At 39.0% G+C, this 27,651-nt stretch overlaps 2 protein-coding genes across 27 annotated transcripts in view; one reads left to right on the top strand and one right to left on the bottom strand.

Moving 5' to 3' along the window:
* Window positions 1-2,644: 2,644 nt before the first annotated feature.
* LOC309848004 (myosin regulatory light polypeptide 9) lies at window positions 2,645-13,990 on the bottom strand. 2 transcript variants are annotated; one of them, XM_082698972.1, is made up of 4 exons: window positions 13,808-13,990; window positions 7,686-7,884; window positions 7,086-7,247; window positions 2,645-3,645 (listed from the first exon to the last, which is right to left on the bottom strand). In XM_082698972.1, the coding sequence occupies exons 2-4, from the start codon at window positions 7,867-7,869 to the stop codon at window positions 3,473-3,475; spliced, it is 519 nt and encodes a 172-aa protein (XP_082555098.1). In that variant the 5' UTR covers window positions 7,870-7,884; window positions 13,808-13,990; the 3' UTR covers window positions 2,645-3,472. The 2 variants fall into 2 exon arrangements, with proteins under 2 accessions (XP_082555098.1, XP_082555099.1); XM_082698973.1 differs by lacking the exon at window positions 13,808-13,990 and adding an exon at window positions 8,954-9,216.
* Window positions 9,367-27,651, top strand: part of MYOM1 (myomesin 1) — a 165,374-nt gene continuing 147,089 nt past the window's right edge. For 2 of the 25 annotated variants that reach the window (XM_082698947.1, XM_082698959.1), the window contains exons 1-5: window positions 13,593-13,697; window positions 22,431-22,720; window positions 23,197-23,303; window positions 23,577-23,670; window positions 26,314-26,414. The gene's annotated coding sequence lies outside the window, so the exon portion shown is untranslated. Of the gene's footprint in view, window positions 9,454-13,489; window positions 14,148-14,353; window positions 15,057-16,333; window positions 16,432-22,430; window positions 22,721-23,196; window positions 23,304-23,576; window positions 23,671-26,313; window positions 26,415-27,651 lie in introns of those variants that run through there. The other 23 variants (XM_082698948.1, XM_082698944.1, XM_082698958.1 and 20 more) reach the window with 21 other exon arrangements.

Below are 27,651 nucleotides of genomic sequence, written 5' to 3'. Positions count from 1 at the left end.
TGTACACTTAAGGAAGACGTAGAAAGATACAAGTCTACATATTGGATCTACCTAGGAAATCTAAAGTGAATTATTTGATCATCTAGTTAGTACCAGGAAACTAATAGGCTTTTTAATGTACTCTCATTCAATCCTGATTACAACCCTTTAGTATAATAAAATTCTAGTTTGAGCTAATTTAGTATCAAACAACTATGGACCTTTCTCCTAACCTCAGCCTTTTATTCCAACTACCATTAAACTCCCATCACCTATCCTTCCCTCTTTTAAGGGGAAGGAGTATTGATTTTTATTTCTCTCAAAGGATAATCCTACAACATGTGATCTAGGTTCTATTCCTTCCTGTCTCCTGGATATGATTCATTTTTGTGTCACTGATTGTTTCCTCTACATCTCCTCCGTCTAAAGACAGGTTTGAATCTCTAAAGATGAGCCCTTCGATCTTGCCGTTTCTTTAAGCTTCTCTTCATTGCCATGCTTCAGAACCTCCACTGGTAAACAAAACAAGAATAATTTTTGAATACCTACTGTGTGCTTTAGTGTTTCTCATTTTCACAGCACACTTGGGAGGTTATCATCCCTGTTATATAGGTGATGAAACTGAAGAATGACCTGCCCAAGGATACAAAGCTAGCGTGAAGTAACAGGTGAAATTCACTCAATCAAGTCTGGTCCCATATTGCTCTTAGTCACAAAAAGTACTACTTCATATATTAATACATTATGTTCCTATTATGAACCAATAGCATTTCTTCCATTTTACAAATGAATAGGGGTCCAGGGAATTTAATTTATTTAAGGTTATGAAGCCATGTAGAAAAAAATGGGATTAAAATGCAGATTGGCTTGATCCCTAAACTTAGGCACTGTCCGCCATTTCATGCTGCACTATGGATCCTGCATTCAAAACTCTACCTAGGGACACCTGGGTGGCTCAGTCAGTTAAGCATTTGCTTTCAGCTCAGGTGATGATCTCAGGGTCCTGGGATTGAGCCCTGCATTGGGCTCCCAGCTCAGCAGGAGCCTGTAGCCTGTTTCTCCCACTCCCTCTGCCCCTCCCCTGCTTATGTTCTGCCTCTCAGATCAATCAAGTATTAAAAGAACAAAGAAACAAAACAAAACAACCACCTCTACCTAATAGAGCTAGCAAAGGTGACCAATGACATGTCAAATCTCGTGGCTCCATTTAAATTTTATCATATACTCAGCTTTTCTATGATTTAACACTGCTGATTAACCTCACTCTTAAAACGATTCACTTGATTTCCACAATACTGTTTTTGTGGCTCTACCTCTTCAAGTCCTTTTATCATCTATCTGATCTTTCTTACAACTCTTCTGCACATCCCTAACCTAGGTGTTACACCTCTTGTGTCCTTTTTTCCTTCATACTTATGAAATGATTGCCTTTCCTTTTCAGAATATGATTTTACTACTCTCATATGGTTTGGCTTTCTCCCTTTTCCTCCCAGTAGCACTCATCACTTCCTGCTCTTGAGTTCTACGCTCCTTGACTGACTTCAACTTGGACCCTGGAGTCCAGTGATAATATAATCATAAGCAGGTGGATAAGGGACGCTACTGCAGTAGGCTGGATTCATGAGAACTTTGGAATGTAGGACTTTCTTCTTGGAGACTGGTTTTTTAGTCAAATCCATGTTAGAGTTAGATGCTTTAGTCTTTCTTGGCAATTGTCTTTACTTAAGTAAAACCTAGTTACTGTGTAGAGAATGCTGTTACCATATTAGGAGACTTATTTCATGCATGGGAGACCATTCACTATTCCTAATGGAAGCTGATTCTTTGAGCAGTTATTTGAAATGAAGGGGATACTGCAAGAGCACATTTTAGTAGATGAGACCACATTGTTTCTGTAGTGGAAACAATGTTATTTGGAAATTTATTAAAAACAGAAGTGACTCATGTTTTCAGTTGAAATGGAAATTCAACAAACAAGATTTTGGCATCATGGCTATGAGCCTAGGAAAAATATATTTTGCTTAACTCACTGAATGAAATTCAGAAACACATCAAAGGCAGCGAGTTAAGGGAGGTGCTAAGATTCTAATCTTGAAGGGTGCAGAAACAGTCTTGTTACTGGTCTTTCTACTTCTGTTCTATAAAGTTGGCCACACCAGATTAAAGGATCTAGCTCACCTATCCTGTTGAGTGCAAAGGTCTGCTGCCTTGAAGGCATTCAGTAATTGTTTATTGAATGAGGTAATGGCTTTGTCCAAGGATAGTCTTGTTAATAGTAGCATAAAACATAAAGTTGTTAGAGTAATTGTCAATTACTCATTTTTGTAGGCCATCAACCCTTCTCAGCCAGCTTTTTCTTACAATATTTCAAGGACCTTTTAAAATTTATGAATATTTTAAAGTTAGATTTTTGAAGCCTAAAGCAAATGAAACTCTATCACTTCCTGATTAACTCTGAAACAGTCCAATCCTGCATTTCAGCAAATAGCAGAAGTTATTTTTAGGGCTGAAATAATGATCTCACTTTCCCAGGCATGTAGCTTCAGCTGTTTTGATTGTGGGCAGGTCAGGAATGTCCAAAATTCATACATGGCCTCATGGTGACTCTCTGCATAAACAAACGTGGTATTTCAAGAGGGACCATTGTATTAAAAAAGAAACTACATGCAATAAAAAATACTGGATTGTATTTCCAATATTTTGAAATACAATACAAAAAAATTTTTTGGTAAGAAACATTCCATAGAAACTTTTGGGCCTAAAATAGTTTAAAAATTAGGACAAATTAAAATTACACTCAGTGGCCTGGTCTAATTTTAAATAACATCAAGTAATGCACAAAAGCTTAGAACAGATAAGGAGGGATGTTGACAGGTATGTTAAACTTTAGGGTTTAAAGCTACCAAAGCTAGCATGTCTATGCAAATTCTATAGAAAATTATTTTTAAAACTGAAAGACAAAGTACAGGAACCCCGATTAAGGCAGTTAAAACTGGCTTTCTTTGGGAGGGGGAGGAATATATAGGAGAGAGAGGATTGTTAGGGAAACTGGAAGGAATAATGGAGAGGTCTAACAACCATATCATTTTCTAGGATTTGTCTCATTTACCCTTCCTTAGAAGATACAACTAAACAAAAAAGCCGATTTTGGTAAATAAGTTTTAAACAAGTAAGTTTTTTATCATAAAGTTTAATTATGGTTCAGAAAAAATTGAGTGAATAACTTTCTCTGAAAAAATATACTGACTCTGTTTGGACTGCAGTTATTTTGGGGGGCTGGTAAGTTAAATTGCCCTTTTTCTATTCTGAAAATCATAAAAAACCCCATTTCCAGTCTGATTATAGAGATGCATGTGCCCAAAATGGCTGAGAATAAATACAACAAGAAAGGCAAAAGCTGCAAAGCTCAGGGCATGCAACAGACTCTAAGAGAAAGTCTCAGAAATACCCAAAGTGGCAACAAGGAACGTTTGGCTGGAATCTGAAGTTCTTTTCAGTCATCTTTGTCTTTTGCTCCATGTTTAAGGATGCGCGTGAACTCAATATAATTGAAATTTCCCTTTTTGTCGATAGGCGCTTCTCTGTACAGCTCATCCACCTCCTCGTCTGTAAACCGATCTCCCATGGTTGTCAGCAGCTCTCTCAGGTAATCTTCCTGGATGGTGCCTAAAGAAGAAAGAACTGGGGATCAGAATACATACTTCTCCGAGGTTTACAAGGAGCATCTACACTTGAGCAAGTGTACAGTTCATGTTAAGAACTATAAACATGCAAATATAAGAAATATGGGCTCTTCACATGCTTAAGCCAGCCTCAGCAGACAGCTGCCTAGCTCGATCATCCTGCTCTGCTCTATCTACTTCTGTCCCCAATCTTCGTAATAGCGCCTAAATCTACACCTAAACAACAATAAAGTACGATTAAGGAATCTAAGCCTCAGGGTTCCTTAAAGTAGCCTGAATGTTTACAGTTAGTCTTTTTTCTTTTCTTTTCTTTTTTTTTTTTTTTTAAAGATTTTATTTATTTGACAGACAGAGATCACAGGTAGGCAGAGAGGCAGGCAGAGAGAGAGAGGAGGAAGCAGGCTCTCCACTGAGCAGAGAGCCCGACGCGGGGCTCGATCCCAGGACCTGAGATCATGACCTGAGCCGAAGGCAGAGGCTTAACCCACTGAGCCACCCAGGCGCCCCCTTTTCTTTTCTTAAAGTAAGCTCTAGGGCCAATGTGGGGCATCCCTGGCCACACTTACTCTGTAAGCAAGCAACACTGAATACCATTATCATAAACATCAATAAAGTGCTTCAGTAGAAAGAATACTGCAGTCTTGAGGTCCAATTCTTTGTTTTCAAGATTTTATTTTTAAGTAATCTCTATATCCCAGGTCGGGCTCCAATTTACATCCTGAGATGAAGAGTCACATGCTTTACTCACTGAGCCAGCCAGGTGCCTCAAGGTCCAGTTTTAACAAGTTATGTTACTTCAGGCATTTCATTTTATCTCTGACTGTAGGTTTTTGGTTTTTTTAATATGTACAAAGAGATTTTTAATTTTTTTTTCTTTTTTACACATCTAATTTAAACTTTATAACAAATACAGCCAGGCCCTGAGTGTGTAAAAACATCTGAGCATATATCTGAGCATTAACTGTCGCAGACACTGGGCTAGGATTTGGGAATGTGGAATGCTGAGTCAAAAGATGTGCTTTTTACTCTGGATTTGTAATACATAAGATTGGATTATACATCAAAATCACCTAGGGAGCTTCAAAAAAAAAAGTCCAGATGCCACTCTTGATTTATTATCTGGCACTGATTTAAAAAAAAAAAAAAAAAAAAAAAGACTTTATTTTTAAGTAATCTCTACACCCATGGGGCTCAAACTCATGAACTGGAGATCAAGAGTTGCACACTTTTCCAGCCAGGCACCCCACGGCATTGATATTTTTAAAAGGCTTCCCAGGTAATTCACATCATGATGGAAAACCGCTAATGTACTAACACAAAGTTGACAAATAACCAAACAGTGATTTTTGAAATCTGTAACGTAAAAAGAAAAATCTGATAATATTCTTGTATGTGAAATTAAGCTAAAACATCGACAATATATTCCTATAAAATGAGTTTTAAGAAGGTCCAGTCACAAAAGAAACTCTAAACTTACAGGGTTTTTGCTAATTCCACTCTACATTTAAAAATGTTTCTCAAATGTTAGACTTCTAGCTTATAGAAATAAATCCTCATCTCCAACCATGTCATTCAACTATCACATAAACCTACTGTCGACTATGTGTGAGGAGGTGTGGTAGGTGCTAAAAGGGGTTACAAAGATGGGAACCTAACACTGTTGAAGACAGCCATTGCTCTGAGTGTGGGGAGACTGTGATGATTGGGATTAAGTACACAACTAAAATAGAAGGTCAGGAAGAGAGATAATAAAATACTTCAGATGTAAAACGAAAGGAGAGGCTTCAAGTTTTCTTGGGACTAGGAGAAAACAGTATAAAAACATAAGTAAGACTCTATAAAGAATGTGATCATTGAGATGAGTTTGAACAGGTAAAGACATTTTACTCTTTTATGGCTTTATTCCCTTCCATTAAAAAAGTAACAACTGCTCACAGTCAAAAACTCAATACAGAAGTGCCTTTAGGAGGAAAAAAAGTAAGTTTCCTCTGCCTTTCCCTCCCCACACCCAATCCTTTCCAGTATGACTGTTCAGAATTTGAGTTTTAAGAGGGAAGAGAAGGAGGTATGAGGAAGGCACAGAAGCAGCAATGGTGGAGAGAAGTTAGGACAACAATGCATAGAAGAGCTTAGAAGTTGGGAAGATAATTCAATAGTCAAGGATGGTATACCTGAATAGGCCTGATAAGGCCATACTGTGTGTGGAGACCATGCTTCCAACAGCAGACTGCACTTGGACTATTTCAGATAGTTCAAGTAGGGGCGCCTGGGTGACTCAGTTGGTTAAGAGTTCACCTCTTGATTCTCGCTCAGGTCATGATCTCAGGGTCATGGATCGGGTCCCACATCCAGCTCCGCACTAGGCATGGAGCCTGCTTGAGATTTTCTCTCTCCCTCTCTCTTTGCCCTCCCCACCACCCCTCTTTTTCCCTCTCCCTCTCTAAAATAAAATAGTTCAAGTGATATGCAACTAAAGGGTGTGCCTCCCTTCTCAAAAAAGATGCAATGTGAGTTACTCCTTTACGTGTCCCTTACATGCACTTCTGCCAAAGGATCAAGCATTTATGTAGTTAACTTTTTTTTTCTTTTAAGATTTTATTTATTTATTTGGCAGACACAGACCACAGTAGGCAGAGAGGCAGGGAGAGAGAGAGAGGAGGAAGCAGGCTCCCTGCTTAGCAGAAAGCCCGACGTGGGGCTCGATCCCAGGACCCTGAGATCACGACCTGAGCCAAAGGCAGAGGCTTTAACCCACTGAGCCACCCCGGCGCCCCTAACTTTTGGGGTTTTTTAAGAGTTAATTCTATGCCAGCAGTACGCTAAGCACTTCATATATAAATTATCTCATTTCCTCATTTCATCCATACAAGAACCCTATGAGGTAGGCAATATTACTGCCCATTTTGTAGTTATAAAAACAGAGGCTTAGAGTTAAGTAATTTGCCCCAAATCACACAGCTATCATATAGAAACCAGCATATGAAACCAGAGAGCCTGATTCTAGAGCAAAAAGTTTAGATAACTAGATGTAAACAATCTGAGGGCTGAGAGGTACCTGATAAATATAGGACTGTACTAGGGTCATGGCCTACTGCAATTCAAACTTTTTCCAAGATTGCTCTGGTGAAAGTTATTCATTCAACACAATTACAGAGAGACTAACCCTTGTGGAGTTATTCTAGTAAAAGGGTAACATAAGTTTCCTAGAGAAGTTCCAAATGCACCTATTAAACTGTAAATTAAATATTTAGGGGTAGAGGCAGTAAAATGAGTGATTAACATGCCACAGGAAAAGCCTGTTCCTAAAACAGGCATGGTATAAACCTGAGGATATTATGTCATCATAGTTCAAGTTATTATATGTTTTAGTTACCACAACCAAAAATTAAATCACTTGGTAATTAAAGGTTACCTCAGACTTACCAGTTGCTTCTTCATCAAAGCAAGCGAAAGCATTTCTGATGACATCTTCTGGATCTGTGCCATTTAACTTTTCACCAAACATAGTGAGAAACATGGTAAAATTTATGGGCCCAGGAGCCTCATTCATCATGGCATCCAGATACTCATCAGTTGGATTTTTTCCTAAATAAAAAGGAGGGTCATAATTTTAATTACATCACAAAATGCACCAAGTATTCAACATACTGAACATTTGGCATGAGAGATTATCATTTATACACTTTGCTGTTTGTATTCACAATAGTAAAACTTTGGGGAAAAGTCTTCTCAATGAATAAGGCCTGTATTAAGAGTCTAGAAATTGTATGCTATTCCACTGGGATGTTAGGAGGAATAATACTGTTGCTCTCATAATACCAGTGTTTACAACACACACATATAATACACTGGCCCCCAGCTCAATCCTGAGACCTAGCCAGAAATTTGCAGGTGGTCCAAGGACCACACTTTGAGGAACACTGTTCCAGACTTTCAATCTTGGTAAACTACAACATTATTAGATTGGTTTCACAGGCATTATAGAAATTCTATTTAGTCTTTAATATTAAAACTGATCATTACCTAAGGAGGCAAGCATATCATGCAAATCTTCCTTGTCAATGAAACCATCTCTGTTCTGATCAATCATGTTGAAGGCCTCTTTGAATTCCTGAATCTGTGACTGATCAAACATGGCAAATACGTTGGATGTTGCGCGCTGGGGGCGCTTCTTGGTGGTCTTGGTCTTTGCCCTTTTGCTCGACATGGTGGCGTTTAAATCCTAATTAGGAAGGGAAATGCAAAAAGAAAAAAAATAAAGATTAGCAGAAAGTAAACTGAATAAAACTTCCTGACATGTCTGAGCTACTTAGAGATGTACCTAAGAACTACTCAGCAGAATAGTACCACTTAGCAAAAAAACTCACTCAACTAATTAATACTATTACTTACAAAACCAAACTAAAAAGAGAAAAGCCAGACTCATGTTTTCATTTTGCTCATCCTTAGTAGTCACGACATCTAATCAACAGCCTGTCACTAACTTCAAATTCCAGACTAAAACCAACATAAATTCAAAGCTCAGAGCCTATGAACAAGATTTTATGTCTCCCATACTGCTGGATAGCCAGATAAAGTACTGATAACCAAATCTACTGGTTTAATAGCAATAGAGAAAACAAGAAGCAAAATAGAGGTACCCTGGGGAAATAGAACTGGTTCTATACTTCAGTGTTATGGCAGTACAAGGGAATACTAATTCATCTTCAGCAAGTCTATCCTGGAGCCCTAGCCTAAACTAGGTGTCCCACTCTAAGGTAGACAGAAAAGTATGAAGGAAGACTAATTGATGGAATAGATCTTCATCTCTTAATCTCCACTGTCAAATAGCATTCTTCACTTGCAACTAACAATTTTAACTGTACCCTCGCTTCTGGAATCCAAGTAGTTTTAAAAACGTATTTGTTGAAAAGCTAACTGAAAAGTATAAAAAACTATGAATTCACCTATAATTTATTTCCGCTCTATCCAAACCAATTTCTTGCACAGAGCCAAGCTAAATCACTTGAGGTGACTACATTCTCTAGACAAAAATCATAGCACAACAGTTTTAAAAGCTATTTAGTTCTTTTAAAGAAGTTTTAGAAAGCATTTTAAGAGCCATGGAAGCGAACTTTGTTCTCCAATCCAAATTTATCCCCGTAAAATTTAAGTTTAAAAAAAAAAAAAAAAGCCTAATACCTAAAATTGAAAAGGCAATTTTCCTTTCAACACTCAATCTTTAAAAGACTACAAAAATTCGCTTGGAATGAAAAGCCACATAGCTGTCAGATAACAAAATTTTACCGTACCATCCTTCAGAGCCGGGGTGGCAATGGTAGTCTGCAAAACCTCTACCAGCAAGACTAGGCCACTGTATTGAGTTATATTCTTCCAAGCAGGCCTAAAATAGGCACTCCTGATTTCACTCTCTGACCAGGACAACAATTTTAAAGCTTACGTTCTGAAAACAACATTTAGCTATGATGTAGCAAAACACTATGCCCTTGCTCTAAAAATAAATCTGTGGACTGCAAAGAATGAAGTACTACCTAGATCTCAGCACTGCACAGTGACCTCAGAATACAATGGTTCCTATGAGCTTAAAGTTATTTCTTACATTCTTCTTTGATGATACCACATCACCCAGACTAAATTCAATTACAGAAATAATTAGAAAAGGTCTGCTTCAGATTTTTTTTTTTAAAGCTAAATCTGTTCTCAGATTTTAGTAGGAAATTCCACAAAGGAGAGTCACAAATTCCAGGCTGTCCAACAGAGCACTCGGTGATACACTGGAATGTGGTTGTTGGTAAGATATACCCTACCCAACACAGAAGTTATGATATACCCTCCTCCCCAATTAACAAGGTTTCTTTAATCACAATTTGGGAGGCTGCCTGTCATAATTTATCTGCACCATTCTCGAATGTTTATTATTCTGCAACACCTTTTGGGGTAGTGAATACCATTATTATCTAAACTACACAGGGCTGTAATTTTTCCTCTATTCTAAATGTACTTGCAAAAACTACAAAGAATTACAGTGCATATTATTCCTCCATCTCTTAACTGTACTCAAGGACTTGGGCGAGTGTCTGAGACCCAATGAGTGACACAGATTGACCAGTCCACCTTTTTAGTATTTTAGGCATGCCATGTCTTTGCAAACCAAAGCATGTCTTTAAAAATAGTCTGTTTTGACAACACTGTCTTCCCCTCATGAGGCAGGAATGCCAGCTATTTTAAGAACAAAGAAACTGATGAGAATCAAAGGTCAAATGGTTGGCAGATTTTTTAAAACTATAAAACCTCATAATATTAAATTTGGTGGGCAACCTCTAGGTACCTTTTAAAAACACTTAGTTTGCAGTATAAAGTTATATATATTTGTTTTAATTTTAAAGTATTTCCCATTAGTCATTCTTTTATTTATTTTATTTTTCTTTTTAAAAGATTTTATTTATTTACTTGACAGAGATCACAAATAGGCAGAGAGGCAGCAGAGAGAGAGGAAGGGAAGCAGGCTCCCTGTGGAGCAAAGCCCCAGACCCTGGGATCATGACCCGAGCTAAAAGGAGGGGCTTAACCCTCTGAGCCATCCAGGCGCCCCCATTAGTCTTTCTTTTAATCATACGTTATTTAATCTGTATTTCATTGTAAAATAGTTTGTAAAAATTATAAAGGCTTTTTGGGGTTTTTTTTTTTGGTGATCACTTTGTCTCACGAAGAACTTTTCTTTAGCTCAATCAATACTTAATCATTAGTCTTTAATATGATCATTTAATGACATCAGTGTACATCAAGTATCAATAGTGTTAAACACTACTTAAGAATTAAGAAATGTAAGGAAGTGTCCTATCTTCAAGAAGCTTGAAATCTAGTTGAGGAAGCAACTCTAAAGAAATTAAATGATTGGTTAAACTTATGATATGATTCACAGTTTTCATTCCTGAAACAGGACTCTTAAGTTAAAATAATGTGTGACAATAATGAAAAATAAAAGTGGTAAATGATTATCAAATACTGTAAGCTGAGAAAGATCTTTTTTCTAAAAGATTGAGGAAGTGGGGAAAGACCTTGAAAAACCTTGTACCATTTAAGAGCTGCAAGACATTCTTAGAATTAAGAGATTCAGATAATAGTTTTAATTCTAACAAATTAAGGTAGTTAATTCTACCAAAACTGGTAGTATAATGTTAGGCAAGTTACTACCCGGGCCTTTTTTTTTTCCCAAGGAGATTGTGTTCTTGTGTATGAGTTTATCTTCCACAGAAACCAGGAGCCTTCCAGCAATAGGCAGTTCAGCTTCACAGTAAGTTGCTCTAAAGGGAAGTGTGGGTTTTTTTCCCTACCAAACTAAAAGTATGGGTGGAGGGGTGCCTGGGTGGCTAAGCTAGTTAAGCATCTGTCTTCGGCTCAGGTCATGATCCCAGGGTCCTGAACTGAGTCCCACATAGGGTTCCCTGCTCAGTGGGGAGCCTGCTTCTCCCTCTTCCTCTGTGCCTCTCCCCACACCCCTCATGTACACGCATGTACTTTCTTTCTTGCTCACTTGCTCTATCTCGAATAAATAAAATCTTTAAAAAAATATATGGGTGGAATAAACACTGACGTAGAGGGACCCAAATAAGTGACAGTGCTATAATCCCAAAGAGCAGATCACTTATGATATTATCACTGTCTTCCCTTCGGTATGATTCTAGTTCGTTATCCACTTTTACTTTCCCCAAACGAGTGAGACTAACTCTCCTCATGTAACAAGCCTTCAGCAAATGCACAACTCCCACAGAAGTTTAGAAAGTTAAGGTAAGAAACATTGAAAATACTTCATGCATCAATGTAAGCATTCTTTTTTTTTTTTTGTTGACAAGGAACATTTATACAACTATTGGTGGGACTGTAAATTGGTACAGCCACCATGGAGTATCAAGATTCCCCTAAAAATTAAAAACAGAACTACCATATGAAACCACAATCTCGCTTCTGGATCAATGTAAGCATTCTTTATATAGGACAGGAAGATGTAGGCATCTGAGATTTTCAAGTTAAGAGTACTCTCACTCATTGTAAGTAAGAGCCTGGAGTCTATTTTTGAAGCACTTAATGAAAGATCTTTGGCGTGAAGGCGCATTTGTTGTATGAAACTTTAAAGCAGGGAAACTTTCAGTACAGGTGTCTATGAAATATTAAAGAATTTCAGATGCACAAGAAAGTGAATGAAACAGTGGTGGTCAAGAAGATTCAGTTTACAGATTTACAAGAGTATAATCTTGTTTTATTTATTTTTCTTTAAGATTTTATTTATTTATTTGACAGAGAGAGATCACAAGTAGGTAGAGGGGCAGGCAGAGAGAGGGGGAAGCAGGCTCCTCGCTGAGCAGAGAGCCCAATGTGGGGCTCGATCCCAGGGCCCTGAAATAGTGACCTGAGACCAAGGCAGAGGCTTAACTCACTGGGCCACCCAGGTGCCCCTAACCTTGTTTTAAATCAGGAGAGGTAAATGTCGGAATAATGTATTTGTGTGTGTGTGTTTTAGTTTGATCAAATAGGAAAAGACTCAATTCAGGGTTATGACAAAAGGAGGAATAAAAATCACATAAGGAAGATGTTACGATAAAGTGGTAGAAGAGGCTTTTCCGACACATCTAGGGAAACCGGAACATTTTTCAGCCTCTCTACATACTATGGTTTCATTTATAAATTGGTATTGATCCATACTAATATTAAGATTACTCTAGTTATAATCCTAGAATGTAACATTTATGAAGTGCTAATAAATGTAAAATAATCTAGAGGTTTTTCTCCCTACAGAACAGACACCCAAACTGATCGTATTCTAGGAAAATATACATTCTTCAAGGAAAACACCCATCTTAGAAAACACTTCCTAGTGGCGCGCCTGGGTGGCTCAGTCAATTAAGTATCTGACTCTTGATTTCAGCTCAGGTCTCAATCTCAGGGTCTTGAGTTCAAGCCCTGGAGGGGTTCCACCCTGGGCCTGGAGCCTACTTAAAGAAAAAGAAAACAAAACAAACAAAAACACTTCCTAGTGTGACAGCATGTAGTATCCAGACCAAATCTCCTGTTTCATTTAATCAATGTACTTTATCCTCAAGCTAAGCATGTGATTTTTTGGAGCCAACCGCAGTTTTAAAAAAATACATTTTCAGGCTGGTGCTTCCTTTCCAAAAGAACCAAGTTTTCACTTCCTACGCCTTCCTACGCCAACTTCCGGTTGAAGGTAGGATTAGATCTCAGACTGCCACACCCAAAGTTCTTAGCGTTCGACAATGGCAATTAAGTTGTCAGGGTTTGCTTGCCAGTAAAGCCACACTCTTGAAAATGGAAAGCTTTTCTGATTAAGTTTTACCAAAAGCCTTCCAAAACATAAAACAGACAGTAGTTATTTTAAGAAATACTCTCTCCTTTCGTCTTCAGATATAAAACATTTCGCATTTAACTTAAAATCTCAACTGAACCCTTATTTCTGTTCCCAAGTTCTGTTTAGAAATATATTCTTTCATATACCTACTCAACTACTGTAAAAGGAAATATTTCGGTAAACTGACATAACCCAAAGTCTCCATCCAAAAGGAATTTGGTGTTGCATTTTGGAATTTTCTCAAGCTGCAAACTACACCGATAACCCCTTTGTAAAATATCACTTAAGAAAAGTTCTAATCATAGAAGTGGATGCTGAGCTGAGGAAATTGCTAATTTGAGTTGGTTATTCCTACTAAACGTGGCCACACAGCTGCAACAACAGCTGCAGCATGGGGGACACTGGGCTTCGGATTTTGCGCAAACTCTCCTGAATCCGGCAAGTTTACGTTAGAAACTAAACTTAGTGCTGGAGTCAGCGCCGCAGGACTCGGGTTTCGCAGGCCCGGCTGTCGCCGGAGTTCGCGGCGCCACCGAGCTAAGTCACACCTGCTGAGCTCCAAGTTTGGGCAAAGGGACAAAGTTCGCGCCTCGGTACTTCCGGGCATGACTTCGATCCCGGAGCTCGCCGTTGAGCCGGGAACCAGGGAACCCGCCAGTACACCTGCCCAGGTGCGCTCCCGGCGCTGGCGGCCCGCCGCCAAGCCGCTGCCCACCCAGCCGCCCCGCGGAGATGGGTCCCCGGGATGGGCCTCACGCGCCGGGTCGCGAGCACCACTCACCCTGCACAGCCGCGAGAATCCGAGCACTTGGGTAACCCCCTCGCTGCCCTGGCTGCTACTATCAACACTCTTCTACTCCCAGACCCCCTAAAACCAATACTTCCGGCCTCCGCTCAGCAAACCGGAAGGGAGCCCAGTCACCATTGTCGGCCGACAGAGTGGGCATGACTTAATAGAAAGGGGACGGGTGGGGGGAGTCCCCAGTGTGCTGGAAGGGTGCAGTTTTGAATGAGTGCACGGGAAGGTGTATAAAGCGGGAGACTCCGAACACAGAGTATTCTGTAATGGTTCGTGTAACGGTTCGACTGAGTTTTTGTCTTTTTATACCTCCTCTTACAAGGTAAGCTTTTCTTTCCCCCTTTCCTGTTGGCAAATGGGTGAGCCTGTCCTGTAGGTCGGCCTCCCGGCACATTCCAGAGCACGGCCAGGGGCGGGGCCCGTTAGCCCAAGTCCTTTTAGGGACATCGCAGAGAGGTCTGCGGGCCCACGTGATCCGCCCCCGCGCGGCTCCCGAGCGCCAGGCCCCAGGCGCGGGCGGGGCCTGTGCGTGCGCGTGCGCGTGCGCGCGCGCGCGGGGCTCGCTCTCTGTCTGCGTCTTGGCCTGTGAGGCTTTCCGGGGGGGAGGCTTAATCTCTGCCTACTGTGCTGTCTTTTGAAGAGTCCCACCCCTCCTACACTGGAGCAAACCTTCGGAAGTCCCCAGGGCCCTCAGCCAAGCGGTCACTATCTTTTTTCGGCCCTGACGGATTTCGTGAGGTCACGAGTGATGAAGAATTCTTCCTTCTTCAAAAACGTGGGCTGGTATTTTTCCCACAAGCGCCCCGGTTAACAAGGAAAGACTGGATCTGACTAGGAAGGAAGACCGATGACCGGCAAGAGCTAATTGAATCTTGCCCCTACTTCTCACTGTGATGCAGACTTGTGGCTTGGTGAAAATAGGAGTAAAAAGTCGGGCCTCTTTCTTAGCTCTCCTTTCCTAGGGCAGCTTCTAACAATGCGTCTTATTAAAGGAAAGCCCTCCCCAGTTCTGTCCTTTTCCGTCCAAGTCTGGTGAGGAAGACTGGTGCCAGTCACCTCCGCTCTTCTGAGCTCATCTGTGACAGGAGTGAATTGGATCCGGTAACGCTGGGATCACCTCAGCACTAATTAAGTTCCAGTGCCTAATATGGGTCATGTGGTGAGAACAGTTCAGACTTGGGGTGGCCCATGGCTCTTGCCTCACACTTGAATCACCCTGCTGAAAAGGAAGGTAAAAGCTGCTGAATAATCTATTCTAAATATTAACTATAGGTTCGAGGACACCAGGAACATTTTATCTGTTAACCAGTGGCATATTTCAAAGTTAACATTGAGGTAAAATCACTGAAAAATAAATGCCCTAATTCTATAGTGTGAGTGACACAAAGATGATTAGTTTCGTGCACTGCCTTGATAATAAGAATGACTTGTTGTGCTGGTTAAAAATACAAAATACGGCTGCCTTACCTCCAACCTAATGATTCAGAATCTTCTAGAGCAAGTCCTGTGAAGCCATCTATTTAACTGGGGTCTAAGTTAATTTTACTCTGTGGGGATGCAGAACTAGACAGCTTAGGGCCTAAGACTTACACAGTGACAGGGCCAACTCCAGATGGCTTGGTGGTAGGGAGCTGTAGTTTGGTTTTGGAGTTTGACTTGGGCAGCAGTGTGAGCACCCTGCAGTGTACTCACACCTCCACAGACCACCACTGAGAGCAGGAGCCTTTCAAATGCTGTCCATATCTTTAATCCACAATGAAATGGGTAGTTCAGTGTTCTCAGTTCAAAAAGTAGCAGGATTCTTTGCTTCTATATTGTCAGATATGCTTGGTTTTTCTTCTTTCTTTCCAGTCAGTCAACAGGTATTACACAGCAAATGCATTTCCAAGCAGTGTGGTGGGTATTATGGTTTACGCTATTTGAACTAGGGCATAGTTGCTACCTCTGGGATGGAGGGAGAGGGAGCAGAAAGGGTTGCAAATGCACAGGGAGTATCAGGGAACAGTTGTAAAACAGATCATTGCAGTGCAATTAAGTCAGGCCTTTAGAAGGAACACAGAGAAGGAAATAAACCTGTCTGGGGATTTGTGGAAGGTGGCCCCTAAAGGACTATTAAAGAACTGATTCTAAAAGTCAATGGGGAAGGGCACCTGGCTGGCTCAGTCTCCAGAGCATGTGACTCTTGATCTGGGGTTAAGAGTTCCAGCCCCATGTTGAGCATAGAGCTTACTTAAAAAAATAAAATAAAAAAGAAAAGAAAAAGTAAAAGTTAAAGTTAAAAAAAAATCAGTAGGAAAGGAAAGGAGAGATTCCAAGCAAATGGAGGAGCATGCTTGATTGTCTGAAGGTGATCAGTAGAACTGGCTGATTGAAGATGAACAGGAATGGTATGGTCAGTGTTCATTCATTCATTTATTCATTCCATAAGTAACTCTGGGTATTTAAAGGTTAACAAGCCAGTGTGGAAAATAAAAATCTTAATAAAATGTTTTTCAAATTTCCATCTAGTGTACTGATACCTAGTTTTAATGATTGGACCCACTGCCAAAGACCTATGACTCTATGATATCTCTGTTCTGAACCTCACAGGAGACCTTTGTCCTCAGGTAACAATCTCCTTTTTACCTTATTACTAGAAGTTTAGAGACTTGGGTTCTTCATATCTTTCCTTTAGCCTACTCGGTAACACTGAGGGTGGGTCCCTCAGCTGCTCTGAGCCCCAATTTTCTGATTTGTAAAATGGGAATAACATCTGTCCTGCCAGTTTTATAGAGTTTTCTGATTAAACGAGATAGTTGATGTGAGAAGTCTTAAGTACAGAACAGTGGCTTTCAAACTTTTGATTGAAACTCAGTGTCTCAGAAATTTGTATCACTGGCACCTGTGTGGCTCAGTTGATTAAGTGTTTCTGTTTGGTTCAGGTCATGATCTCAGGGTCCTGAGATCGAGCCCTGCATCGGGTTCCCTGCTTAGTGGGAAGCCTGCTTCTCCCTCTCCCTCTGCCAATCCCCCTGCTTGTGCCCTCTCTCTCAAATAAACACATAAAATATTTATTTTTTTTCTAAAAAAAAAGAGATTTATATCACTAAGCAGTATTTGAGTACCTATGATGTTTTCTATTCTGTGTCAATTTTATGTCCTTTAACTTTTTAAAAATGTTCCTTAAGACCCACTACTTGTGAGTTTATGATCCACTAATGCAGAGGTTCTCAGCCAGGGGCAACTTTTTCCCCTAAGGGAATATTTGGCAATGTCTGGAGACATTTTTTTTTTTTTTTAAGATTTTGTTTATTTATTTGTCAGAGAGAGAGCGAGCGAGAGCGAGCACAGGCAGACAGAGTGGAAGACAGTCTGAGGGAGAAGCAGGCTCCCTGCGGAGCAAGGAGCCCGATGCGAGACTCGATCCCAGGACGCTGGGATCATGACCCGAGCCGAAGGCAGCTGCTTAACCAACTGAGCCACCCAGGCATCCCTGTCTGGAGACATTTTTGATTTTCACATCCAGGGAGCTGCTACTGGCATCTTGTGCAGAGAGGCCAAGAATACTGCTAAACATTCCACAACGTACAGGATAGCCCCCCACGGCAGAGCATTATTTGGCCCATAATGTCAGTACTGAGGTTGAGAAAACCTTGCATTAATGTTTCAGGAACTCTGAGTATATAGTATTTGATTCTTGTGGGGTACTGTAATTCTTAAAAGGACACTATTGCTCTTGCCTTGAGGTGAGGCTTTTTTGTGAGTCCAGAGAAATCCAAAGGGAGAAAGAAAAGGAGTTTACATTAGTACATAACTATTATGTGCTTGGTATTCTACCAAAGCATTTTTATCATTTAGTTCTTACAACAACCCTGTGACGTGGGTATTATTACCTTCATTTTACAGATTAGAAAACTAAGCTCAAATACTTTAATGATTTGCCAGTGTTACCCAAAGGATAATAAGAGAACCAGGATTATAACTCTAGTCTCTGTGCTTGTCAAGGAATAGGATAGAAGGGAGGACTGGGGCCAGAATTTCTTACTCGTGTATTCCTAACTTCTAGGATAGTGCCTAATTATCCATGAATGCCAGTAAATATTTGGTAACTGGTTATTTGTTCAAATGCACATAACTGGTAAATAGCCTAACCCAAAACCCACATTTTCTTTTACAATCCTGTGCTCTCTTTGGTTCAAGAAGGGAAACTCCTTACCCAAACAACAGGAAGCATGGCTGAATTAACCTTTAGCATTTACTGCCGAAGTTGGTAATTTCCTAGTGATCACTTAAATTTTTATCGCATGTAAGAAAATTTTGAATGGTGAGAGACATGGCTTACATTCTGGTTTTGCCTACATAAATGGAATTCTAATTCTTTCTACACAAACTAGGATGTAACAAATTAGCATTAATCCAGGAAAACAGTAGGAGGAGCTCCTTTCTTTTAAATGAAGTTAAGACCTTTAAATTAATCTTTATGGAAATTAGTTTTAAAGCTCCAAAGCTACAAATAAGTGTATTAAAAGGGTATAGAAAGTTATACATAAAGAATTCTTTAAAAAATTAATTGCAATTATTTTAAAATTCAGGAATGGTATACAAGATAAATGAAATAGTGTGGAATTGAATTAAGAATATTTGGGGGGTGGGGTGCCTGTTTGGCTCAGTCGGTTAAGCTGCTGACTCTTGGTTTGAGGCTCAGGTCATGATCTCAGGGTCCCAGGGATTGAGCCCCATGATCATTGAGCTCCCAGATCAGCAGGGAGCCTGTTTGAGAATTCGCTCTACCTGTCTCCCTTTGCCCCTCCTCCTGCTTGCATGTGCTCTCTTTTCTCTCTCTCAAATACATAAATCTTTAAAAAAGAATATTTGGAAAAAGTTATTATTTTCATACTAATAAATTTGGAAAAAAAATTCCTTAGAAAAATTAAAATGCTAAAGAAGATTCAAGAAAAGAGAATATGAATAAACCAAACCAAGAGAAGAAATAAGATTTATCTAGAAAATAATTTAGCTGACCCTGATAATTAAAGAAATGCTTCTCTAGTGATTAAAAGACAAATACAAAATCACAAACTGTTTTGAAATATATAGCTTAATGATACTAATAATAATTTGTTAATGAATGAATATAGTAATCAACTTATATTTGCTGAGTTAATCTTGTGAAGCAGATTTTTTATTAAATACTCCCAAATAAAACCAATACTTTAAGCAAAAATTATGGCTTAAGCTTACTTCAGTCAGTCCTTTAGTTTTCTAATCTGAAAAAGGGCATAATGATAGCATCTACTTTTGTCATCCATTGTGGGCATTAGGCAAAACAGTCCATATAAATTTCTCAGAGAAATATCAACTTTAGTTTGTGTTAAGGCAGTTTGGAGTTTGGAGTTAAGGTAGTGTTTGGAGTTTGTAGAGTAGTTATTCTACCTTAACTAATACACCAATGCTTTGTCTACTCAACTGGAGGAAACAAACTGAGTGGTCACAATTTAAGTAATGACCAAAGACCTCAAGTGGGCCCTTGATGTTATCTTGATGCTCCTGCTCTCTTAGATGTCAGTGTTATAACTTTTATTTCCTAGTACCTCCAATACTTTTTCTCCCATCCTTGTTCTCCATTGAGGACCTTATTTCTAAGTCACTGAGAAAAAACAGACACTCCCATAAGCTGTCACCACTGCATCTACCTACTGAACAGCATCTGTCCCCATATGTTGTCTTCTTCCTTTTTTTCTGTTAAATAGGGGAAGTACCCTCCTTGCTCCTATGGAAACCAGTTCTTCCATTTGCTAACTCCTGTTACTCTAGTGATTCTACCTTCTCCTGCATCACCACGTTTTCTCTCTTTCCCTCTTTTGGATTATTCCCATCAATAGGTATGCAGTAATATATTCAATATGTAGCAGATAGAAACATGGTTCCCCAAAGATGTCCATGTCCTAATCCCCAGAACCTGTGAATATGTTAGGTTACATGGCAAAGGGGAATTAAAGTTGCAGATGAAATTAAGATTGCTAATGAGCTGGCCTTAAAATAGGAAGATGTCAATGTGAGTGACATCATAGCTGGAAAAGCAAGAAAACAGATTCTCCCCTAGAGCCTTTAGAAGGGAACATAGTCTTGCTGACACCTTCATTTTAGCCTAGTGAGATCCAAGGTGCAATTTTAATGGTAGAAGTGTAAGATAACTAAATTATATAGTCTTAAACCACTAGATTTGTGCTAATTTGTTACAGTAGCAATAGAAAATTAATATATTACAAACAAAAACAATAACAACAGAAAACCCTCTTCCTGGTGTACTTTCCTTCTCCAGCTATTGTCCTATTTCTTTGTTGGCCTTTATAAAACTCCATAAGAGTCACCTACCTCCAATTCTCTCTTAAGCCCTCTTTAATAAGGCTTTTGTTCCCAAGCACTTCACTGACCATGTACTTATCAAGGTCACCAAATGACCTTGTCTTCCATGTCATCATGGACAATTCTCAGTTTTCAAACAGATTTGATAAGGTGATCACTCCCTCACCTTTGAAACACTTTTCCTCTTTTTTCTAGGATGCCTCACTCTCCTGGTTTTCCTAGTTCCTCATGGCACATTCCTTATGGCTACTCTTCAGTTTCCTTTGCCAGTTCCTCCTAATTTCCCCAATTCCTCAGAGTAGTTCAAGATTCAGTGTTTGCCTCTTTTTTCTGTCAATACTCCTTCCCTAACTGATCTCATCCATTTTCATGGCTTAAAATACTACTGAGATACTGATTAATCTCAAGTATGAATCTTGGCCAAGACCTCTCTCTGCTCTGGATTCTAGACTTACGATATAGTCACTTAACATCTCCACAAGGAGGTTTACTGGGCATCTAAAATTTCAGACTCCCAAATTGATCTTCTAACCTTACCTGTAAAACCTGCTCTTCCTGACATTTTCTCCATCTAGGTTAATGGCAATTTCATCCTTTAAGTTGCTCAGGCCAAAAATATTTTACTCATCTTTGTCACCTCTTTTTCTTTCCTGACTCTCATCCAATCTTTTAATCAAACCATCTCCAGGGTCTAGAACAGCAGTTAGCCAAACCTATTGGTTAAGTCCTTCAAAACATGTCAATCTGACTATGTCCCACCACCCCTACAGCTACTATCCTAGTATAGGTATCAGGCCTGGATTTTGCAGTAGCCTTCTAACTGGTCTCCTTACTTCCATGTCCCCCTAAATTCTAGTCTCCACAGCCATAGACTCATCCTTCTAAAATAGAGATTAGATCATATCATTGTTCTGCTCAACACCGTCCAGTGGTATCTCAACTCAGTGAAAGCCAAATGCCTCTAAGCCCGTAAAACATCAGACTGAATGAACTTTCACTAATTGCTCAGCCATATTGATCAGGCTATTTCTTGAAGGAGGTATTTTTCCTCTTCAACATCTTTGTGTTTGCTGTTCCTTTTGATTTCAGTGATCTTTCTTCTAATGTTTTCATTGCTTTCTTCCTTAGCTCTCTTGAGTCTTCACTTACCACCATCTCAGTAATGCCATCTCTGGTCATTTAAGATTTCATCATTCTTTTTCCACCTACAGCATTCTCTTCTCTTGCTTTACTTTACTTTACTTTTACTACTGCATTTATTATCTCTGACATAAAACATACTTTTTTTTTTGTTTAGTGCTTATTTTGCATACTAAATTCTATGAAGACAAAATTTAGGGGATTGTTTTGTTTACTGAAGTATCCCAAAGCCCAGAACAGTAAGTAGCACATTACAGGCACTCACTAAGTAAAAATACATATTGGGGGTGCCTGAGTGGCTCAGATTGTTAAGCATATGCCTTCGGCTCAGGTCATGATCTTCAGGTCCTAGGATCCAGCCCCATGTCGGGCTCCCAGCTCAGCGAGGAGCCTGTTTCTCACTCCCCCTCTGCCTCCCCACTACTTGTACTCTCTGTCTCTCTCTCTCTGTCTCTCTCAAATGAATAAATAATAAAAAAAAAATCTTAAAAAAAAAACCCAAAACATTAAAAAACACACATTGAGTGAATGAAGAACTGGAAGGTAGAATGTGAAGGGAAAATGGCAAAAATATGAGGCCTAAGAGGTAAGCAGAGACCATGTCCTGAATGACCTCTAAGCCATGTTTCTGAAGGGTTAGTGGGATACCACTGATCTGCCTTACTTATGGGATTAATATGATCAGATTTGTATTTTTTTAAAATCGCTCTGATAATAGTATAGAGGATTATTAATAGAAGGTAGGCCTCAGAGAAGAAGGAATCAGGATTTCTGACAGATAGTAATGCCAGTCACTGAGATAAGGAACATGGGAAAGAAATAACTTGTAAGGTAGTTATGGTGATGTTAGGAAATGACCATTATAGTTTTGGACATTTTGAGGTAGTGGGTTAGAAGATGGTACTGAGGCTTTCACCAAAATGTAGCACAAAGAGACAAAAAAGTAAAAATATAAAAGAGCTGTCAAAAGTTATGGAGGATGTATTGAGATAGTCCATTGTATATTTAATAGGAAATCCAGAGCAAGATAAAAATGATGGAAAATGATCTTGAAAGAGATAATGATTGAGAGTTTTTCAGAATTGGAAGAGAGTCAAAAATCTTTATAATCTTTATTCAGGTTGAAAGTGCACTCCACATTCGAACAGAAAAAATAGATCTGTACCAAGTCATGTCCCAGTGAAACTTCAGAACATCAAGAGTAAAAAGAGAACAGTACAAACCTGAAGACAGAGAAGAGACTGCCTACAACAGAAACAACAGTTGAGCCGCATACTTCGTCCAGCAACAATACATGCTGCAGGAGGGTCACTGATCCCTTCAAAGTGCTGAGAAGCCCCACCTGCTCCTCACACCATGTATGTGTGGAATCCGTGCACAGAACACTGACAGCTCTCTCCAAAGAATTCGGTATGCTGGTCTCTCTAGAATCTTTCAGGTCTAGAGATTGGTCTCCTCTTCTCTTCTAATTCCCGAGGCAGAACATCATCTTAAGGGGTCGCAAAATCGATTTCATAATTGTAGCATATCCTGAATAGGTATTCTGACAACTAATATTTGCAACCTTTGGGACATCTTCCAAAATTCTGGGATGACAGGAACTTCATATTTAACATCCTATTACACTGAAAAACATTAAATCACTTTGGATTGTTCTCTGCTTTTTCATGTGTGTTTGCTTGCTTTCCAACTAGCTTGAAAAACATACTCTCTATTAGTTTTACACTTGGTAAGTAGAAGTTTTTCAATGTAACTTTTCACAATAATAATCAATTAATGGATTATTTGTTGGGTACTTCCGATAAGTCAGGCACCTGAAGTATCTTCTTAACATTACCTTTCAGTCGTTGCTGTGAAAGATGATGACTGTCACCTCTGTTTTGCAGATGAGGAACTTAAAGCTTAGAGAGATTAGTAACCTGCCCAAGGGGAAGAGAAGAAGCAGGAATCTAATTTGTGTCCTGAACTTTTTGCCTCTATGCTATATTGATTGGTAAATCATGCTAATTATTGATAAAATTGGGGGTGCCAGGGTGTCTCAGTCAGTGGAGTGGCTGCCTTCAACTTGGGTCATGATCCCTGTGTCTGGGATCGAGCCCTGCATTGGGCTTCTTCCTCTCCCTCTGCCTACCACTCTGCCAACTTGTGCTCTCTCTCTATCTCTCTGTCAAATAAATAAATAAAATTTAAAAAAATTATAAAAATGATCATATTAATAATTTGGAGTGGGGATATTTGCCCGAAATGTTTTTTTTGTTTTTCCCAGGAAAAGAAACTCTATGGTCTCTTGCACACTTTCTAGCAAGAATTAATGCACTGAAATCAGTGCCTTGGGGCAGTATCTGTTTTGCCAGCCACCTGTAAGTATATTACAACTTTTGATTCTGAGTTCTTCTTTCTCCTGGAGAAAGAAGTTTCTGTTTTGTATGGATTGTCAACATTTAACATCGAATACCTCCTTTTGCATAGATTCTGTTTTGCTTAGATTCTGTTTTGTATAGACTGTCAATATTTAATAATGAATACCTCCTTTTGCATCATCCTGTGGAGTGCTGATTCCATAAGGCATTAGCTCACTGGTCTGACAGCACTACCCAGTAATCCTTGAAAGACCAAAAAACCAGAAGTTAAATTTGATAATTTCTTGCTTCAGGAAGATGAAAGAGGAAGGTGATAAATGATAGATGAAAGAAGAAGATGATAGGAAGGTACATATACTTCCCAAGGGTGCCACCTTCTGTTTTTATTTCCATGACCTTGCACAGTGCCAGTCATGTCATGCGTGTGCAGTGCAACCTAAGTTAAAATGATAAGCCTTATTCAAGAACTTTGAGGCCAAGGTGTTAGAAAACAATAAAGGAGACTTAGGAAGAGGGTGAGCGATGAAAGTAGTCCGGTATTAAAACGCAAGCAGATGTATGTTATCAGACTTCTGTATGGCCGCTAGGTCCAGAATGAAAATTTTCTTGGTACAGAATGTAGTTGTTGTGGCTGGATTAACCACAGATAGGTTAGAGCTTGTTTGGATATATAAGCCCAATAAAAATTACTGCTCAAGATGGGAGAACAATGAATAAAATCTTGTATGTTAGTCTGTTAATTCTTGTAGTAATTTTGTCTATTTAAACTCTTTTCATATAGAGTGCATTAGATGTTTGTTAAAATAATGTGTATAACAGTTACATGAAATAAATTTCATGTAAGTATACAACAATAACTGTGTGTGTGTGTGTGTGTGTACTAACATTAGCACCCTTGCCTGATGTGATGTGCTTTACATGACTTTAAAACATTACAAATATCACAAGGGAACGAAATTCCAGACCTCTAAAGCAGATAGTATTAGGTTTAAAAACAGAAAAATTGGCCAAGGAATGAAAAATGTTAATAGAAATAGATTGGAAACTGTAGCGTTCAGCATATGACTTCTCAAGTGTAATAAACAATAGTGACAGAAATAGCTATTTATAAAAGGTGGTTGAGAAAGAGAATATTAAAACTGAGAAAAATAAACTTGATTTAAGCCCTCATAGCATAAACAACAATAAATAGCAGGTGAGTTCCAGTCAAGGATAAAGCATAATAAGTTGAATGAAATAGAATTGTGTAAGTGTCTTAATTGGAGAGAAGAGTATTTGTTTTGAAAAATGGTTTAGGGGCTCAAAACCACAATGAGATACCACCTCACACCAGTCAGAATGGCTAAAATTAGCAAGTCAGGAAACGACAGATGCTGGCAAGGATGTGGAGAGAGGGGAACCCTCCTACACTTGCTGGGAATGCCACTGGTACAGCCACTCTGGAAAACAGCATGGAGGCTCCTCAAAAAGTTGAAAATAGAGCTACCCTATGACCCAGCAATTGCACTACTGGCTATTTACCCTAAAAATACGAATGTAGTGATCCAAAAGGGCAGGTGCACCCGAATGTTTACAGTAGCAGTGTCCACAATAGCCAAACTATGGAAAGAACCTAGATGTCCATCAACAGATGAATGGATAAAGAAGATATGGTATATATATACAATGGAATACTATGCAGCTATCAAAAGATAGGAAATCTTGCCATTTGCGATGACATGGATGGAACTAGAGGGTATTGTGCTTAGTGAAATAAGTCAATCAGAGAAAGACAATTATCATATGATCTCCCTGATATGAGGAAGTTGAGAGGCAATGTGGGGGGCTTGGGGGGTAGGAAAAGAATAAATGAAACAAGATGGGATCAGGAAGGAGACAAACCAGAAGAGACTCTTAATCTCACAAAACAAACAGGGTTGCTGGGGGGAGGGGACTAGGGAAAGGGTGGTTGGGTTATGGACATTGGGGAAGGTATATGCTATGAATTGTGTAAACCTGGTGATTCACAGACCTATACCCCTGAGGCTAATAATACATTATATGTTAATAAAAAAATAAAAAATTATATTAAAAAATGGTTTAGGGGCATCTGGGTGGCTCAAGTGGTTAAGCATTTGACTCTTGATCTCAGCTCAGGTCTTGATCTTGGGGTCATGAGTTTGAATCCCATACTGGGCTCCCCACTGAGCATGGAGCATACTTAAAAAAAAGAGTTTAAAATATTATTGGTATATAGTAAACCACACATATTAAAAATCTATAAATATCATTAGTTTTGACATGTGTACGCTTGTGAAATCTTCACCACACTCAAGCTCTTGATGAATATATCCATCACCTCCAAACTTTCTTCATGCCCATTTGTAAAGCTTCATTCCTGACTCCACTTCTTACCTTACTCCACATTCAGGCAGTCACTCTCTGCTCCCTGTCACTATAATTTGGGCAAATAAAAGTTTTTGACCAGTGAAAGTATTACTGATTATAAGATTGATGGTTCTACTTTTATAAAAGTCAAAATGTAATGAAAACAAGGAAAGAATTGAAATGGAAATGTTTTATCATAAATATGACAGATAAAAGCTTAATATCCATAGTATTTCAAAAATGTATTAAAAAGGATGTTTTATTTTGACTTGATAGCAAGAAGAGACACAGGCCAGTCAGCTCAAGAAAAAGGATGTTAGGGATATACATGAACTGCATCTAAACTGGAGAACTGCCAGAAAGAGAGGTAGCTTCAGGTATTTGACTCTGGTTTTCCTTTCATGGGCCAAATGATTGTTCTTGGGTTAGGTCTCTACTTCTTTAAGCACATCTACTTAGTTTTTTCTCTACCAACTATCTTTCTCTGCTAGCCCTAGTTTCTAGTCCTTCATCATTTCAATTTATAGCTCCTCTGACTCCAGTATACACAAGACAGCTCTTTGTTCAGCCTTTTTCACTTTTGCTCCTCCTGTTAAGTGCATCAACACTCAACATTTCCTAATTCAAATTCTTAAGAGAGGAATGTGATTGTCTTAGCTCACCATTTTGGACCAGGCCATACACAGCAAGTTGCTGGCCAGGATATTCATCAGTTACTTCTAGGTCTGAAATGACCCTTCACTGTGGGTCAGAGAGCAGGAATCACATGGTGCAAAACATTAGCATGTACTATAAACAGGACAGGCACTGAGTGCTTACCTGTCCAGTAAAGAGGATAGTCCTTGAGAGCCAGATGGAGGTGGATTCAAATCCCAGCTCCACTATTTATTAGCTATGTGACTTTGGATAACTTGCTTAACCTGTCTGAACCTTAGTTTTCTCATTTATAACTTGGGGATAATAACTGCCTTGTATAATTTTGTGAAAAAATGCATGTAAAGCATGGTATAGTAACACATAGTAGGTCTCAATTAATGGTAGCTATTTTATTTTGTTTATTATTATATTAACAGATTGATAGTGCTCTGAAGAAAAATAATCATCTCCATGGCAAAGGTCAAAAGAGCTCACATATAGACAAAAACCAAATAGTTAGCTGACATTGAAAAAAATGTCGGTTTTACAACTTTTTAGTGAACTTAAAAATAGCTCTGAGATAGATATATTTCACATCTGTTAAACTTGCTAATAAATTAAAATTATACATTGCAATATTGCTGTGGCAATAAAGAAAGAGTACATTCATATTTGGTAGATGACATTGTAGATCAACCTCATTATTCCAAATAGCAATGTCATAAAATGTACACTTTAATTCATAGATCCTTTTTGGGGAAGTATTTCCCAAGGAGGTAATTGAAAACAAAAACCTATATTTGTGCAAAATATTTATAGCTCTCTTTTAAATTCAAACACTTTCATCTTTTTAGAATGGAAAGAGACATAAGATTATTTTTCCTTTGGGATGCACATTAGAGTCACTTAGGAGCTTTTAGAAATACTCATGTCCCATGCCCAGAGATTTTGAGGTAATTGTCCTGATATATAGCCTGA

This window comes from Mustela nivalis (genome assembly GCF_964662115.1).
Source record: "Mustela nivalis genome assembly, chromosome: 14".
Taxonomy (NCBI): domain Eukaryota; kingdom Metazoa; phylum Chordata; class Mammalia; order Carnivora; family Mustelidae; genus Mustela; species Mustela nivalis.
This window is presented reverse-complemented; position numbering and strand designations above follow the sequence as displayed.

Coding starts and splice junctions, on each gene's coding strand:
- LOC309848004 (XM_082698973.1), bottom strand. Junction 7,248..7,685: donor TGATATGCTTGCCTCCTTAG/GTAATGATCAGT, acceptor CTTTTTATTTAG/GAAAAAATCCAACTGATGAG. Junction 3,646..7,085: donor CTTTGATGAAGAAGCAACTG/GTAAGTCTGAGG, acceptor TTTCTTCTTTAG/GCACCATCCAGGAAGATTAC.